Source organism: Schistocerca cancellata, chromosome 4 (genome assembly GCF_023864275.1).
Source record: "Schistocerca cancellata isolate TAMUIC-IGC-003103 chromosome 4, iqSchCanc2.1, whole genome shotgun sequence".
Taxonomy (NCBI): Eukaryota; Metazoa; Arthropoda; class Insecta; order Orthoptera; family Acrididae; genus Schistocerca; species Schistocerca cancellata.
The window spans coordinates 717,488,088-717,507,253 of NC_064629.1; the positions used below are offsets into that span (position 1 = coordinate 717,488,088).

The following is a 19,166-nucleotide window of genomic DNA, read 5'->3' on the forward strand; positions in this document are numbered from 1 at the left end:
CACAGGAGACGGTACACCTGTTTTGAGCATATTTGAACGTCTTTCTTAAAATGTAGTTTGCATACAATTGATCTGATGGAATTAATTTTTCCTTGTGGCATGTGAGTCTCAACTTTATCTTCGATATGATACAAGTTTAGAAAATAAATTAAAATTTGTGCCATGGCCAGACTTGAACTTGGGTCCCCTACGTACTAGGCAGATGCGCTAGGCAGCACACGACCATGAGTCTTCAGCCTATTTTCTCCTTCTTAAATCGTCATTATTGCCGTGGCTCCCCGATACTAGAATAGCTTTGTGTGTAACTGGAAAATCCTGCCTGCACCTCAAACGTAGGTGATCTACTGATCTGATGGAATTAAATTTTCCTTGAGACAAATGAAACTCAACTTTGTCCTTGATATCGATAGAATCTGAAGGAATGAATTACAATTTGTGCCAAGACCTGAACACAGGTCTGCTGGTTACCAGGCTAATGTGCTGCCCATTAAACTCTTGTATGGTGGTCAGATGGGTAGCTTATCTGTCTAGTAAGCAAGAGACCTGGGTCCAAATCCTTTCCATAACACATATTTTAATTCATTTCTTCAGCTTCTATCATTATCGAAGATAAATTTTAGACTCATATTGTCTCAAGGAAAGTTTAATTTCATCAGAGCAATAGATCGCCTATACTTGAGGTACAGGCAGGACTTTCCGATTACGTACAAAACTGGAGTGCTATTCCAATACTGGTAAACCTAGGCAATACTGATGCTGAAAGTGTGAATTGAAGTTCGTGTTAGGAACGGCATTGGACTAGGGTAATCTGTGCAACTGTGCTAAATATACTGCAACTGTGGTGTAATGGCTAGCACAGCAGCCTCCTGAGCAGCAAGCCTTGGTTCGAGTCTGAGGTGTGCCACAAATTTTAATTCATTTCTTCAGCTTCTATAATTATTTTATAAGATTGTTATTTATTGATCCACCCGCCAGGTTAGCCGAGAGCGCTGATGCGCTGCTTCCTCGACTCGGGTGGCGCACCGACACCGGATCGAATCCGTCCAGCGGATTACCGACGTCGGTCGGTGTGCCGGCCAGCCTGGATGTGGTTTTTAGGCGGTTTTCCACATCCCGCTAGGTGAATACCGGGCTGGTCCCCGCGTTCCCCCTCAGTTACCCGACTTGCAGACATCTGAACACGATCGCACTATTCCATGAATTACACTAGACGCAGACAGCAACGGTACACTAATTCCGTCCCAGTGGGTACGGGGTGGCGGCAGGAAGGGCATCCGGCCACCCCTTTCCACTATTCTTGTCAAATCCGTTCCTAACAATGCCGACCCTGCGTCAGCGTGGGACATGGCACCAGTGAAACAAAGAAAGAATTGTTATTTATTGATCCATGAAGTTCTGGGAATGCAACCAAGCCACTTGTCCTCTTGTCGTATTTCGATTTTCCCTGTGAATCGTCTAAAACACAGACACACACACACACACAAACACACACACACACACAAACACACACACACACACACACACACACAAACACACACACACACACACACACACAAACACACAAACACAAACACAAACACACACACACACACACACACACACACACACACACACACAAACACACACACACACTCACACAAACACACAAACACACACTCAAACAAACACACACACAAACAAACACACACACACACACACACACACCTACATATGCCCGAGGGAGGACTCGAACCTCCGACAGGGGGGGGGGGGGGGGGAGTCATGAAGTCATGCGAACCGTGGCGAGGCGCCTCAGACCATTATGCACGTAACAATAATCGTCAAACTTGCTCAAGAGCGAATACTGATTGAGTGGTACCTCGGACTGCTAATTCATCTGTCTTATTACCAATTGGTAACCAACATAAATTAGTATGTTATGAGCCCCCGATAGACTAGCTATAGTAAGGATGCAATAAGGTAGCTGCTTGCCCCCAAGTAATAATCCCTATAAATCGGCACCATTCGGAACACATCGTGTAGTCTGTTCTCTGCTTCAGATTGCTGTCACCCTCAGCGTACCGTAATTGGGACCATAATTTGCCTGAAAATGTGTTGTACTGTCTGTGTGAACGGATGATTACTTGATTTATAACAGGTACTTGTATTTGCATTTAAACGCATTATTACAATAGGAGACACGATTACAAACATTAACTAAATTACTTAAATTCCATTATTTTTCTTCTCATTGCGTTTCATTACAACGAACTTAATTTAATTTCATATTCCTTGTTACAAATATGTACCGCGTTCAAAGAAAACCGTCTCTATAACGCTCACTCAAGAATCCATGTTACTTCCGTTTGAAATTCATACCTTGGCACCTGATCAGTACAAAGCACACACGCCCTTGAGTTATCAGCACTGGAAGAGAAACAAGAAAACTTTCCTCTATCGAACTCCCTCACCTTCCAACGACAATGTATCTGCCCCCGCACACCGCTTTGTCCCTAAAGTGGCAAGCCAACTTTTCGCACGCCTACTGTAATTCCTCCAGTATATTTTCGATTTGGCAGCGGAGTCACGTACAGCCAACAATTGCAAATGGTTTATTCTTTACCCGTAAATTTAAGACCAAAATTTATTTAATTAATGTGTGTTGTGATTTTTTTTCTAGTCCATATTTGCACACATTCAAATTTCAAATATATACAATCCATAGAGCATCTTCTAAATAAGGAGTCTTTGACTATCATGTGAGACACTATTCTCATTATAGTGTGACTAAAATTACTTATTACTTGCCAGCTGACCAAAGGGACACACTGTGTTGCCACCTGTAGTGACGCATTGAGGGTTGTAACAGAGCGCATGTCGGGCAGATAGCACCTATGCACATTTTATAGACTAGATTGCAAGAAATGATTGACACAGATACATATAACACAAGCTCTAAACAGTCAAATGCAATATAATATTAATCGCACTGTAGATGGAGATAACACCTACTGCACGATGGGTAAACCTTCTGTCCATGCTAAGCCATTTTCGCGGTGGTAATTACAAGGAGAAAATTTTAAATAAAACCTTGACCACACACGTCTCTATAATTTGAAGAGCGCTCGAAAATTGAACTTCTATAATTATTGGTCTCTTTTGTTATTGATAGTATTATTCTATAACAGACACGTGAGAACTTGGCAGGCAGCCCAAAGTACTGATCGCTTCCTGTCGGTACCTTTCGGAACACTTCTTGTTGATTGTGGCCCATTTCAGATTGCTGCCCACCTGAGAGGTCTATAAGCTGTGACACTATATTTGCGTGGTGAAGTGTTGTTGGTTCCAATATGTGTGTGTATGACTTGGGTTAATAATAATATTTGCTCTTACGGAGTTTGATGAATGAAATACCAGTTTTCTTCTACTCACTGCATTGTATTATAACAGCATTTGAAGATGACCGTCTCCACAATGCACATTCACTAATCTGTGTTACATCAGTGTCAAAATTTGTAAAACAGTAGCTGATCGGTACGAATCGTGTACACCCGTAAGTTGTCTGTAATGGAAGACAAACAATGCAACATACCCTCTCTCACATCCCGTAACCCCACAGTGGCCGTGCCAGTCACCCCTCTGCCCCTGAGGCAAGCGGCTAATTTTACTTTTATCACAACCGAATTCACCAGCTTCAATTAAAATTAAGCACATCTTATAACATCACTGTCTATGTAAGTACTTTTATTTCTTACTGAGCGTGAACGTTGCAGTCTTAAGAAGCTCTTAACGGTTGATGATGTTTTTTGCATTCGCCAATTAGCTGCTAAATGCATATTGTTATGAAATAGTCATGAAATAGTCTGAGAATTAAGGGCCGGACGAATATTTAATTTAGGCCACATGCAGCCCGCGGGCAGCAGTTTGATGATCACTGCTTTAAAGCGTTTCCGCGCATTTCCACCGAAGAACGAATTTAGCGTGCTACATTTAGCTCAACTTTAAACCATCGTATCTCGTTAGTGGATAAAGATTACTGAATAAAATAAAAACGGTTTTGACTTTATCTGGTTATCTACCTTCGTGCGACGTTTTAACCGATTCGTAAATGTTTAAAGTACAGAAGTGGCGCGCTTCAAAAACTTCCTAGAAAAACGAGTTTTCTGCACATAATATCAAAAAGAAGCTAGATTTTTTTCAAATGATTAATGCTTATTTTAGACCAAGGTACGATGAACAGGCACGCCAAATTAGGACCATAAGCCTCGTTTCAGTCTGAAGTTATTTAAGGATGACTGTTTTTTCACGTAAAATCCGCACGAGGGCGACTGTTTTTTCATGTAAAATCCAAACGGTGCATACGAATGTGGCCACTAGCAGAGCATTGATTTCATCCAATTTAATATCTTTTGCAAAATTAATTAATCGTTTCGTGTATATAGACTGAAGCAGGAAGTGAAAATTTGCACGAAACCTGGGAATCGAACCCGGCTCTCCTACTTACAACGCAGGTGCACTACCTACGAAACCACACTGACACAGCGGTTCGCCCAACTGCACGCATTACCCTGGCACGACTCTCTCCTCGATCCTAATTCTCTCTGCCGCCCCAGTCTACTTGAAATTCCCCATTACACATGAAACACAAGACTTTGGTTCGATTCCCGGCCTTGCTACAAATTTTCACTTGCGGCTTCAGGCTGTATACCTAAAATAATATCTGTATGAGACCAATAAAATCTCTGAAATTGTGTCATTTAATTTGTATACATACCTTCACTTGGGTGTCAGGCTGGACCCCCTATTTATGTTCGATGCTGAGGTGCTATTCCAGAAGATTGGGAGCCTCGGCAAGTCTGTTCGTGTGTAAGGGGGAATTTAAAGTAGACTGGGGCGGCAGTGAGAATTTGGATAGAGGAGGGAGTCGTCCCAGGGTAATCCGTGCAGTTGGGCGAACCGCTGTGCCAATGTGGCTAACAAGGGAACCTCCCCATCGCACCCCCCTCAGATTTAGTTATAAGTTGGCACAGTGGATAGGCCTTGAAAAACTGGATCCAGATCAGTCGAGAAAACAGGAAGAAGTTGTGTGGAACTATGAAAAAATAAGCAAAATATACAAACTGAGTAGTCAATGGGCAACATATGCAACATCAAGGAAAATAAGAGCTCAAGAGCGTCGTGGTCCCGTGGTTAGCGTGAGCGGCTGCGGAACGAGAAGTCCTTGGTTCAAGTCGTCCATCGACTGAAAAGTTTAATTTTATTATTTTCAGACAATTATTATCTGTCCGTCCGTCCGTCCGATGCAAGGTAACTGCGCCGTAGTATAGGGACGCCACACCTAAACAAACATCGAAACACACGACGTCAGTCGACTACAGCGCACGGAAGAGAGAGTATTCCTGCTAACGAGGCTCCCTGGCTGGCAGTTGACTGTTCACTACTTTGGACGAGAGTGCATTAAATACGTGAGATGTATTCCGTGGGCAATATGAATCCAGCAAATATAGCTCGGGCCTTCAATAACAATCGCATGGTTTTGCGGTGCGGTCGCAAAACACAGGCGCTAAACTTATTACAGTGAACAGAGACGTCAGTGAACGAACGGACAGATCATAACTTTGCGAAAATAAAGAAAGTAAAATTTTCACTCGAGGGAAGACTTGAACCTAGGACCTATAGCTTCACAGCGGGTCACGCTGACCACGGGACCACGGCGCTCTTAAGTTCCCACACTCCTTGATGTTGCCTATCTTGCACATGGACTACTAAGTTTGTGTATTTTGCTTACTTTTTTCATAGATCCACACAACTTCTTCTTGTTTTCTCGTTTGATTTGTGTTCAGTTTTTCAAGGCCTATCCACTGTGCCATTTTATAACTAAATCTGAGGGGGGGTGCGATGGGGAGGTTCCCTTGTAAGTAGGTAGTACACCTGCGTTGTAAGTAAGAGACCTGGATTCGATGCTCATTTTGGAGCCATCAGTAGCTTGCACAATGCCTTCTTGACAACTTGGGTCCATGGCTTCGTGCGGTCAGCGCAACATTACCATTAGCTCTTACCAACTGAAATCGGGACTCATCTGAGCAAGCCACAGTTTCCCAGTCGTCTAGGGTCCAATCGTTATGGTAACGAGCGTACAAGAGGCGCCACAGACGATGTCGTACTGTTAGCAAGGACATTCGCGTTTATCGCCTGCTGCCACAGCCCCTTACCGAGAAATTTCGGTACACTGACCTAACGCACACTTTCGTCGTACGTCCCACATTGATTTCTACTGTTACACTCCTGGAAATTGAAATAAGAACACCGTGAATTCATTGTCCCAGGAAGGGGAAACTTTATTGACACATTCCTGGGGTCAGATACATCACATGATCACACTGACAGAACCACAGGCACATAGACACAGGCAACAGAGCATGCACAATGTCGGCACTAGTACAGTGTATATCCACCTTTCGCAGCAATGCAGGCTGCTATTCTCCCATGGAGACGATCGTAGAGATGCTGGATGTAGTCCTGTGGAACGGCTTGCCATGCCATTTCCACTTGACGCCTCAGTTGAACCAGCGTTCGTGCTGGACGTGCAGACCGCGTGAGACGACGCTTCATCCAGTCCCAAACATGCTCAATGGGGGACAGATCCGGAGATCTTGCTGGCCAGGGTAGTTGACTTACACCTACTAGAGCACGTTGGGTGGCACGGGATACATGCGGACGTGCATTGTCCTGTTGGAACAGCAAGTTCCCTTGCCGGTCTAGGAATGGTAGAACGATGGGTTCGATGACGGTTTGGATGTACCGTGCACTATTCAGTGTCCCCTCGACGATCACCAGTGGTGTACGGCCAGTGTAGGAGATCGCTCCCCACACCATGATGCCGGGTGTTGGCCCTGTGTGCCTCGGTCGTATGCAGTCCTGATTGTGGCGCTCACCTGCACGGCGCCAAACACGCATACGACCATCATTGGCACCAAGGCAGAAGCGACTCTCATCGCTGAAGACGCCACGTCTCCATTCGTCCCTCCATTCACGCCTGTCGCGACACCACTGGAGGCGGGCTGCACGATGTTGGGGCGTGAGCGGAAGACGGCCTAACGGTGTGCGGGACCGTAGCCCAGCTTCATGGAGACGGTTGCGAATGGTGCTCGCCGATACCCCAGGAGCAACAGTGTCCCTAATTTGCTGGGAAGTGGCGGTGCGGTCCCCTACGGCACTGCGTAGGATCCTACGGTCTTGGCGTGCATCCGTGCGTCGCTGCGGTCCGGTCCCAGGTCGACGGGCACGTGCACCTTCCGCCGACCACTGGCGACAACATCGATGTACTGTGGAGACCTCACGGCCCACGTGTTGAGCAATTCGGCGGTACGTCCACCCGGCCTCCCGCATGCCCACTATACGCCCTCGCTCAAAGTCCGTCAACTGCACATACGGTTCACGTCCACGCTGTCGCGGCATGCTACCAGTGTTAAAGACTGCGATGGAGCTCCGTATGCCACGGCAAACTGGCTGACACTGACGGCGGCGGTGCACAAATGCTGCGCAGCTAGCGCCATTCGACGGCCAACACCGCGGTTCCTGGTGTGTCCGCTGTGCCGTGCGTGTGATCATTGCTTGTACAGCCCTCTCGCAGTGTCCGGAGCAAGTATGGTGGGTCTGACACACCGGTGTCAATGTGTTCTTTTTTCCATTTCCAGAAGTGTATTTCACACAGTGTTAGTGTTACTCTTCTATTAGCACTGACAACTCTACGCAATTGCTGCTGCTCTCGGTCGTTTAGCGAAGGCCGTCAACTGCTGTGTTGTACGTGGTGAGAGGCAATGCCTGAAATTTTGTGTTCTCGGCACACTCTTGACACTGTGGATCTCTGAATATTGAATTCCCCAACGGTTTCCGAAATCTAATGTCCCATGCGTCTGGCACCAACTACCATTCCGCGTTCAAAGATCGTTAAATTACGTCGGAAACTTTTCCACGTGAATCAGCTGAGCACATATGACAGCTCCGCCAGTGCACTGCCTTTTTGTACCTTGTGTACGCTATACTACCGTCATCTGTATACGCGCATATCGCTATTCCATGAGTTTTGTCACCTCAGTGCACTATGCCTCCACTAGATCTGAGATGTACAACAAATCTCCCTATCATATTTATGATCCTAGGTACTCTCACGTTTTCCATTGCATTCACAAATTCGGTCTTAGACGAAGAATGTGTCACACATTTTTATATTCAATTTAAAGCAATTACAGAATGATAAACTATCATTACTATAGCACTACATGCACTAACTTTAAGTGTGTTAATACTCTGAAGCACGCATTCGAGAGTGACAGTGTAGCCCTCAGTTGTCGTATATTTTATCCCCCACGCAGTTAATGAACTGACAGTTGCGACAGATTTTGTTTTTTCAGTCGGACACCATCCCATTAGATACGGCATCTACATGATGAAAAATTAAATCTCATATGTCACATGAGATTCGGTTGTGGCATCACACAAAACTATTAAACCGGTTCAAGGGAGTTGGGGCAACCTTCCCTACCCCACCATCCGAACAATTCCCGACTGGTGCGTCCATGGAGGTAGGTATCCTACACTTCAGTAGGCCGGAGTGATAAGATGTCTGACTTCATACAGAGACCGAATCTCGTGAGTTACAGCATGAAACTCATGCCAAGGCCTACGTATGAACGCCTTAATGGCAGCATGGAGGAGTAGGAGACTTCAGTGCGGTGAAGTTGACAGATGCGGAGATCCTCCTTTCTGGGGATCAAATGAGAAAAGAGCCAGTGCCTTGTGGTGGAGTGGAAACTTCAAAGGCTAAGGGAGGTAACCCCAATAGACAGATCTTCGAAAGTGATAGGCCTAGCGAGTCAGCTTCTGAACAAATGGAGATTGCTTACAAACCCAAGCGATGCCTTGGAAAATTGAGGTGATGGTCATGAAAAGATGTGGGCAACCGATGGGATATGTTGAAATGGAGGGGAAACAGCTATAGATGACACATAATTTCAAATATCTTGCCGGTATTGTCTCCAATACGAGTTCTATAGACAAAGAAATCACTCACAGAATTCAAGTAGGTAGTAACTTTTATCGAATAGTTATAGACCTAATAATGAACAAGAAAGTGCCTCTAAAACGTAAAACAGTCATCTCTGAAACATGCCTATTTTGTCATTTGGTTGTGAAACATGGACCATGAGAAGTAAAGATTTTAATACAGAAATTTGACATCTAGCAGAGAGGATATATCTGAGACAAAATCGAAGAGGGAGAAATGTTCAGATACCGTAATTGGTGACGAAGCGTTCGCCGATCCTTCGAATGAGATGGAACGACGTGGGATATCGTGACAATGATGTCATATTACAACATTTTATCAAAATTCTTTCCTAAACTTGTTATTCGCCTTATTATGGTGCTATACAAAATTAAGTCTTCTATATCATATCACAATATTTCACCAATCAACTTTTCCACTCGTAAAATTTAGATTTGTCCATTTTATATAGTAGTGTTTGAGTACAACGACTGTATTGTAAATTTATGAGTTAATTTCTGTTGCTTCAGTCACTTTTTATTAATATTTAATTAGCAAGACGCATTTCGGCAGAATGCTGCCATTAGCTGCATTATAGTTACATGTAAATTCCATTAATCTGAATTGTCAGAATTATATATTAATACCTTCAGCTGCTGATGGGCGTTGATAAATATCAACAGGGACAGATGAAAATGTGTGCCCCGGCCGGGACTCGAACCCGGGATCTCCTGCTTATATGGCAGACGCTCTATCCATCTGAGCCACCAAGGGCACAGAAAATATTGCGACTGCACGGACTATCTAGCGTACGCCTCCCGCGAGACCCACATTCTCACCTACATTAGTAGTGTCCTTACCCAACACACTCATTACTCGCGGAAGACATTCTTACCAAGTCCCGTAAGAGTTCTGGTAAATATATGTGCATCCGCACAGAAGAAGGAGGTCATGGCCAGTATTGCCAGAACTATACACTTACATGGGTATAGTGTCTGTTCTATCAGACATGTCCGAAAGAACAGACACCATATCCATATAAGTATAATCTGAATTGTGGTGATGTTCATTTGCGGGTTGTGCCACTGAGGTTATGTATTGAAATACAACTCTGTACAGAAAAAAATGGTTCAAATGGCTCTGAGCACTATGGGACTCAACTGTTGTGGTCATAAGTCCCCTAGAACGTAGAACTACTTAAACCTAACTAACCTAAGGACAGCACACAACACCCAGCCATCACGAGGCAGAGGTAATCCCTGACCCCGCCGGGAATCGAACCCGGGAACCCGGGCGTGGGAAGCGAGAATGCTAACGCACGACCACGAGATGCGGGTTGTACAGAAAAATATATTTTTTAGTGTGAATTACACTCTAAAGCATTAAAAAAAACGACGCGCCACGAAGGAATTTTCCGAATGAGACGGAAATTGGTAGATGCGACGTGCATGTACAGACTAACAAGTGATAACAATTTCAGAAAAATTCTATGAATTATTCGAGAAAAAGAGTTTCACAAATTGAGCAAGTCAATAACGCGTTGCTCCACCTCCGGCCCTTATGCAAGCAGTTATTCGTCTTACCATCGATCGACATAGTTGCTGGATGTCCTTCTGAGGGATATCATCCTAAATACTGCTCAATTGGCGCGTTAGATCGTCAAAATCCTGAGCTGGTTGAAGGGTGTTGCCCATAATGCTAAAAAACTTCTCAACTTGCGAGAGATCTGGCGACCTTGCTGGCTAAGGTAGTTTTTGATAAGCACCAAGACAAGCAGCAGAAACTCTCGTCCTGTGTCGAAGGGCATTGTCTTACTGAAATTTAAGCCCAGGATGGCTTGCTGTAGAATCTCGTCGACGTACCGCTGTGCTGTAAGGGTGCCGTGTATGACAACCCAAGCTATGAAAAGAAATGCTACCCCAGACCTTCACTCTTGGTCGTCGGGCCGTAAAGCGGACAACATTTAGACTAGCATCCCAACGTTGTCCGGGACGTTTCCAGACACGTTTCCGCTGGTCATCGGGGCTCAGTTCGAAGCGAGACTTATCACTGAAGACATTTGTACTCCACTCAATGAAATTGCTGACCGAAAAGTGTCTGGAGACGCCCCTGAAAATGGTGGGATACCAACATGACTACCGCTCGCCTTTCGGAGTATGCTGATGCATTAACTCCATATTTGACAATCAGATGCAACCGTTCGCTCGACGAGAGATCCGTACCTAAAGACTGGAAAGTTGCACAGGTCACACCAATATTCAAGAAGGGTAATAATCTACTAAATTACAGGCCCATATCGCTAACGTCGACATTATGAATTACCTCGAAGAAAACGGTCTGTTGACACGCAGTCAACATGGGCTAAACCCATCGTTCCTATGAAACGCAACTAGCTCTTTGTTCACATGAAGTGCTGAGTGCTATTGACAAGGGATTTCAGATCTATTCTGTATTTCTGGAAGGCTTTTGACACTGTACCACACAAGCGACTCGTAGTGAAATTGCGTGCTTATGGAATATCGTCTCAGTTATGTGACTGGATTTGTGATTTCCTGTCAAAGAGGTCACAGTTGGTAGTAACTGACGGAAAGTCATCGAGTAAAACAGAAGTGATTTCTGGCGTTCCCCAAGGTAGTGGTATAAGCCCTTTGCTGTTCCTTATCTATGTTAACGATTTTGGAGACAATCTGAGCAGCCGTCTTCGGTTGTTTGCAGATGACGCTGTCGTTTATCAACTAATAAAGTCATCAGAAGATCAAAACAAACTGCAAAACGATTTAGAAAAGATATCTGAATGGTGCAAAAAGTGGCAGTTGACCCTAAACAACGAAAAGTGTGAGGTCATCCATATGAGTGCTAAAAGGAACTCGTTAAACTTCGGTTACACGATAAATCAGTCTAATCTAAAAGCCGTAAATTCAACTAAATCCCTAGGTATTACAATTACGAACAACTTAAATTGGAAGGATCACATTGAAAATGTTGAGGGGAAGGCTAACCAGAGACTGCTTTTTATTGGCAGGACACTTAGAAAATGTAACAGGCCTACTAAGGAGACTGCCTACACTACGCTTGTCCGTCCTCTTTTAGAATACTGCTGTGCGGTGTGGGATCCTCACTAGATAGGACTGACGGAGTACATCGAAAAAGTTCAGAGAAAGGCAGAACGTTTTGTATTATCGCGAAATATGGGAGAGAGTGTCACTGAAATGATACGGGATTTGGGCTGGACATCATTAAGCGTTTTTCGTTGCGACGGAATCTTCTTACGAAATTCCAATCACCAAATTTCTCCTCTGAATGCGAAAATATTTTGTTGACAACGACCTGCATAGGGAGGAACGATCACCACGATAAAATAATGGAAATCAGAGCTCGTACGAAAAGATGTAGGTGTTCGTTCTTTCCGCGTGCTGTATGAGATTGGAATAACAGAGAATTGTGAAGGTGGTTCGATGAACCCTTTGCCAGGCACTTAAATGTGATTTGCAGAGTATCCATGTAGATGTTGATGTAGATGTAGAGGAAGACCAGCAAATTTACATGTTAAGTCAACTATGGACATGCAGTTCAAACACTCCTTTAGAAATACTGAAGAAATTCGTAGTTCGCTCGAGAAAGTCACTGCACTTACATATCAGTAACGTAGATCTTGATTATATTATAGCAACATCGAAAAGATAAACAAAGTCGGCGAAAGGTACACATTGAAAATTAAAAGACGAACAATATTCCCCATAAATCGTAATTGTACTGCCTGCTCAGAGTTAGGTACCTGTAAGTTGTGCTAATGTGTGCAGTCCTCGATCGTATTTGCACCTTCGTCGTGAACAGAATACAATCTCTTAAACAAGTTTACAGCTTAACCGACGCTGGTGAGAATATCCATTTAATGGAATGGTCAGAGAAATATCTGACTCCGAATCTTGTAGATCATGTCTAACATGTAGTAGTGAGATGGCTTCTCACGACTGGAATACTCTGCTAACAGAGCTTTTGAAGCACCTCATCGGGAGTACGCCACGTCACTACCAAGCATGTGTGGCAACCAAGGGTAACCAAATCTCCGATTAACAATTTCATTGTTATGGGATAGACTGTTACATTGAGTATATCTTATGTGTCAGGACTTTTATAATTATGTGTTTTGGAAATTTGTAATCCAGATATCTTACCTTCTTATGTTAACCGACCGACGATCTATTTCGAAAATATACTTTCGCTTCGTAATTAGGTGAGATTTTGGATACTAGTCGTAATCACTCGGTTTTTAAGTTATTTTCGTCCTCATTTCTAACTGTAAGAGCGGGCTGGCAGCAGCCAAAGTGTCTTCGGTCACTGCATTACACTATTTACATTTTTAATGCAAAACATTCGAATTGTAAAATGAGTGATGTTTATGATGAGATGAGGGTGATATGATGTGGCTTGTGGTAGCTGTGGATGGGGATTTGGGATGTGGGATGTATTATGGAGAATGTTACACGGAAAGTAATGTTGGTTATATAAGTTGGAAGGAACTAGTAGGTGGGATGTAGTGGTTAGGAGATATGTGGGTTGACAGCTGAACTAAGATACGGTGGGTTGCAGCGTTCATTTGTGATGGGTCGGGTAGGTTAGAGATAAGAGTAGATTAGATGGATAAGTTCATATTCTTGGAGGCGAAAAGAATTGAAATTACTCTGAAAAAGGACATCGAGTGTCTGAAGCCGAATGGAACGTGTAACGTGTTGATAGAAGGACGGCAGCAAGCCAGAGTCTCAAGGATAGGGGAGGCTATAGAGCGTCGCGAATCAGGTTTGCCGCAAACGTAGAGAACATTTACTTTAGATTTGTCTTAATAAACAGTGAATTTGGTCCGATGCAAACTGAGACTCCTGTATTCCGGGATTACATCAACTCATCAAAAGTATATGGACCCTTTTATTTAATGTGGACGTGGCCACCAGATGCCACTATAAAAGGAGGTGGGGAGTTCAAAATGGTTCAAATGGCTCTGAGCACTATGAGACTTAACTTCTGAGGTCATCAGTCCCCTAGAACTTAGAACTACTTAAACCTAACTAACCTAAGGACATCACACACATCCATGCCGAGGCAGGATTCGAACCTGCGACCGAAGCGGTCGCGAGGTTTCAGACTAGCTCCTAGAACCGCTCGGACACCCGGCCGGCAGGCGGTCAGTACTGCGTTGTCAATAGAGAAGCAATAATAGCAAGTCTGTCGATCGGGAGAGTTCAGTGACTTCGTACTTTTATGATTGAATTTCACCTGAGTAACAAATCCAGCAGCAACATTTCAACACTTCTAAAGCTACCTGTGTCGACTGTTGGTGTTGCGACTGTCAAATGAAAACGCGTGAGAACAACCACAGCTAAACCAAGACCTGGCGAAGTTCGTTTATTGACGCTCAGGGGCCGCCGAGCATTGCGAGTGTAGTTGTAAAATCTCGCATGAAATCGGCGGAAGGAATCATGTGTGAGTTCCAAACTGCTACCGGCTAGCACAATGGCGGTGCGTATGGAGTGGAGGTACGATGGTCGAGCAGGTATTCGTAAGCTGTACTCAGTGCTAAGCGATGCTTGAAGTTGTGTAACAAGAGACGCCCGTAGACAGTGGAGGACTTAACTAATGATTTGGAGTGATGAATCACACATACCCTGTAGCAATCCAATGGAAGGGCTTGGATTTGGCGAATGCCTACAGAACGTTACCTGACATGTGTAGCGCCAACTGTGAAGTACAGAGGAACTCTTGTTTCAGTTTAGGAGTGTTTTCCGTGGTTAGGGTGTGGTCCCCTTATTGCTCTTCAGAAAACGCTATATGCGGACGGATATTTACAGCACTGTGTAATGCTTACAGTAGAACAACAGTTCGGAAACGATGACTGTGTGCCGGCCGCGGTGGCCGAGTGATTCTCGGCGCTTCGGTCCGGAACCGTGCGACTGCTACGGTCGCAGGTTCGAAGGGTCCTGCCTCGGGCATGGATGTGTGTGATGTCCTTAGGTTAGTTAGGTTTAAGTAGTTCTAAGTTCTAGGGGACTGATGACCTCAGATGTTAAGTCCCATAGTGCTCAGAGCCATTTTTTTGATGACTGTATGTGTCAACATACAATGCGTCCTGTCATCAAGCAGCATCTGTGAAATAACGTGTAACGCCGGAAATGCATCTCCTCCTATTTCCATCTATTGTACTATAATTCTTTTCCTTGTTTTTTACCTCAAGATATGACATTTCTGTGTCTTTGTATATTGTAATTGTTTTACTATTTGTATATATATATATGCATTTATGTCGATGTATAATTGGTTTGTTTTGTAAATATTATTTGTATTTTTACGCTGGGTCTTGCCTAGGGAAAACTATGCTATCTAACGATTACATCGATAGGTCGTGTGGAGAACCAAAGTGTTTAGGATCTTTGGGAGTGTTAACTGTGCCGCGTGGAGCGTGAGCAGAGCGGAGTCTGCCTGGAGTAGCGAGTGGAGCAGGTGTGTTGTGTGACGCTCCCGCGAGTTGCCGCGCTTTCGGGGTTTGGCAGCATGTAATTGCGCTCGACTTGCTATGATAGTTTCTGACACGGTGTCGCGGACGGGAAGCATTAGCTGGCGCACATCAAGAGCCCGTTTCGCCTGGAGACCGTGTCGAGAAGAAGGCGCGCCAACACCGACAATGAGTGACTGTCGCCACCTCCTCGATCGACGACTTCAAACCTTCAATCAACCAACAAGGAAGACGAAGCACGTAAAGTTTTAGAACTGTATGGCAGACCTCAGCTTTTAAAATTGTTGCATCACAAAATTACAGCAACTTAGTATGAATCTTTGTTGCTCATTGTCCCAATTGCATTACCAAGCAGGGTCCCTTCCTTTTCCGAAATGAACCCGAGTGTCGTTGAAATTCAGACGCCAGCATTAAAGTAATATCATTCCATTTCACAGCTTTAATTTCAAAGTTCAGTTAAAGTATTCATAGCTGGCTACAATATTCAGATTACATAAGCAAGAATTAAAAGTGCGAGTTTTGTTAGCATATTTTAGCTTACCTGTGACTGCAGCTCAGCTTGGTACATACTAAATTTTACTATTGTTAATTGTTCAGAATCATTTAATTCAAGTTCAAAGTTAAATCTCTTATTTCTAAATTTCGTAGATTCAGGTAGCTTTTGAAATGATTGTTGAGGTAGACCAATACTAACCGTATTTTACTGAATTTCGATGTGCTTCAGAAACAAAGCTCACTATTAATTTCAGTCACTAAATAAACTTTCGATTTTCCGGTTTTATTAATTCTTTTGCTAAATTAAGTCAGAGGTTATCGAAATTTATTACCTCTAACAAACTTTCAGTTTTCACACTACACGTGTCAACTTTCAGTTGCCACATGTCTAGTGCTGATTATATGTGTAATAACCTTTCTTTTTCAGTTACTATAGTAATTGTCCATAGGACTGGCGACCGTAATTTCCCCCAAATCTCAAATATCTAATTACCGCTAGTTAATTGTTAACGTAACGGCCGCACATTTACTTTCTTTATTAACTTTACCCCTTTTCAAAATTAATTTCCACCAGTTTTATTTGCATTTTTCCTTTCATTTAGATGTAACCCTTTCCTCCCTCTTTACCGACAGGTTAACTTCGGTGACGATTGCTTTTCCTAAATTTCCATTAGGTACACGCGGTTTAATTTTCACTGTCATTAAGGTCGATAAGTGAGGGGAGGTTACAAACGGTTAGTGAAAAATAACGTTCCTGGGCTGTCATTCGGCTACAGATATTCAGACACCTCCTTGAAAGAGTTCCCAGCAGATTTCAAGCCGTCATAAGGCGAAGGGAGGACACACTCCATGTTAATTTCGACTAATAGGTGTCCGGATACTTTTGATCAGATAGTGTATCTGTACTTTGAAAAGACGATGGCGGTGAGACACTACGAGAGAATTGTTTTGCGCAGGTGATCAGCTACGACTCGGCGCGGGGCGGCGTGTCGGTGATCACCGACAAGGGCGAGGTGACGACCAGCTACCTGCTGGTGCAGGACGCCCACCCGAGGGACTCCGGCGACTACTCGTGCCGGCCCAGCAACGCTGACGTCGCGCGTGTCACAGTCCACGTGCTGCACGGTCGGTATCATTGCGCCCATGGGCGGGATTGTAAATCGTCCATGTTAAATTCGACTTCATCATCGACATCCAAACGTCGATGGATGATAATCGATGTTAAATGACAAATTTATAGAACGGTTAAAAAGCAACATACAAATACAGGGTTATTACAAATGATTGAAGCGATTTCAAAACTCTACAATAACTTTATTATTTGAGATATTTTCACAATGCTTTGCACACACATACAAAAACTCAAAAAGTTTTTTTAGGCATCCACAAATGTTCGATATATGCCCCTTTAGTGATTCGGCAGACATCAAGCCGATAATCAAGTTCCTCCCACACTCGGCGCTGCATGTCCCATCAATGAGTTCGAAAGCATCGTTGATGCGAGCTCGCAGTTCTGGCACGTTTCTTGGTAGAGGAGGTTTAAACACTGAATCTTTCACATAACCCCACAAAAAGAAATCGCATGGGGTTAAGTCGGGAGAGCGTGAAGGCTATGACATGAATTGCTGATCATGATCTCCACCACGACCGATCCATCGGTTTTCCAATCTCCTGTTTAAGAAATGCCGAACATCATGATGGAAGTGCGGTGGAACACCATCCCGTTGAAAGATGAAGTCGGCGCTGTCGGTCTCCAGTTATGGCATGAGCCAATTTTCCAGCATGTCCAGATACACGCGTGAAACTTGCCCGCACGCGTTCAACCGTTTCCTCGCTCACTGCAGGCCGACCCGTTGATTTCCCCTTACAGAGGCATCCAGAAGCTTTAAACTGCGCATACCATCGCCGAATGGAGTTAGCAGTTGGTGGATCTTTGTTCAACTTCGTCCTGAAGTGTCGTTGCACTGTTATGACTGACTGATGTGAGTGCATTTCAAGCACGACATACGCTTTCTCGACTCCTGTCGCCATTTTGTCTCACTGCGCTCTCGAGCGCTCTGGCGGCAGAAACCTGAAGTGCGGCTTCAGCCGAACAAAACTTTATGAGTTTTTCTACGTATCTGTAGTGTGTCGTGACCGTATGTCAATGAATGGAGCTACAGTGAATTTATGAAATCGCTTCAATCATTTGTAATAGCCCTGTACATGTAATATCATATAATTAATCGATAAATGCAGCATTAATTAACATTAATTAATCATTAATTATCCCTCAAAATTTTGTCTGCTGACTGTAAAAGTAACATTCTTGAGAGAAGTTTCACTTCAGCCAATTGTACGATACTGCGGTGCCTGTGTTATTCAGAATACGCTGCAACGTTCCTTTGGACATGCATGCATGTCTGAAAAAATATTGCACTGTATTGAGAATAAAACAGGCACTGCAATATCGTATTTATCCGCCGGCACCGAGCAAGCGACTTTCAAGTCAAACGCCCCACCTGTATGGGAATACACATAAATGATGTACGAGTACAGATTGCAGACGCACGGTTGACGACATGTGGAAGTCTGGGTCTGACTAGCAAATGGTAAGGTGACCGCGCGCGATAAGCGTGAAATACGGGTTCGACTCCCGGACCGGCACAAAGTTTCATTGTCGTCATTCCATTCTACAGCCGACGTTCGTCCATATTCGCAATTGCGAATATATTTAATGTATTTCAGTCAGTTGTGTCCTTGAGAGAAAGCATGTGCTGCTTTGGAGGATATTTTTCAGAAGCTGAAAAAGTTACTACACAGCTCAAATATACTGCTGGGAAAAAATTAGTACATCCTTTCAGAGGTTTCCAGTTTACTCAAGATTTATTGTTGCAACAGTGCACATGAAGTACATCAAATGGGAGGGGAGGAGGAGGAGGAGGAGGATATTAGTGTTTAACGTCCCGTCGACAACGAGGTCATTAGAGACGGAGCGCAAGCTCGGGTGAGGAAAGGATGGGGAAGGAAATCGGCCGTGCCCTTTCAAAGGAACCATCCCGGCATTTGCCTGAAGCGATTTAGGGAAATCACGGAAAACCTAAATCAGGATGGCCGGAGACGGGATTGAACCGTCGTCCTCCCGAATGCGGGTCCAGTGTG

General features: G+C 44.1%; 1 protein-coding gene and 1 non-coding gene across 3 annotated transcripts in view; one reads left to right on the plus strand and one right to left on the minus strand.

The window, feature by feature from the left end:
- Positions 1 to 19,166, plus strand: part of LOC126183598 (protein turtle homolog B-like) — a 454,143-nt gene that overhangs the window by 362,257 nt on the left and 72,720 nt on the right. For both annotated transcript variants that reach the window (XM_049925703.1, XM_049925704.1), the window contains one exon: positions 16,982 to 17,150. In XM_049925703.1, coding sequence (XP_049781660.1) covers positions 16,982 to 17,150 — 169 coding nt within the window. The remainder of the gene's footprint in view (positions 1 to 16,981; positions 17,151 to 19,166) is intronic.
- On the minus strand, positions 9,726 to 9,800 carry Trnai-uau (transfer RNA isoleucine (anticodon UAU)). Its single transcript has one exon. It is a non-coding gene; the product is annotated as a tRNA-Ile (tRNA).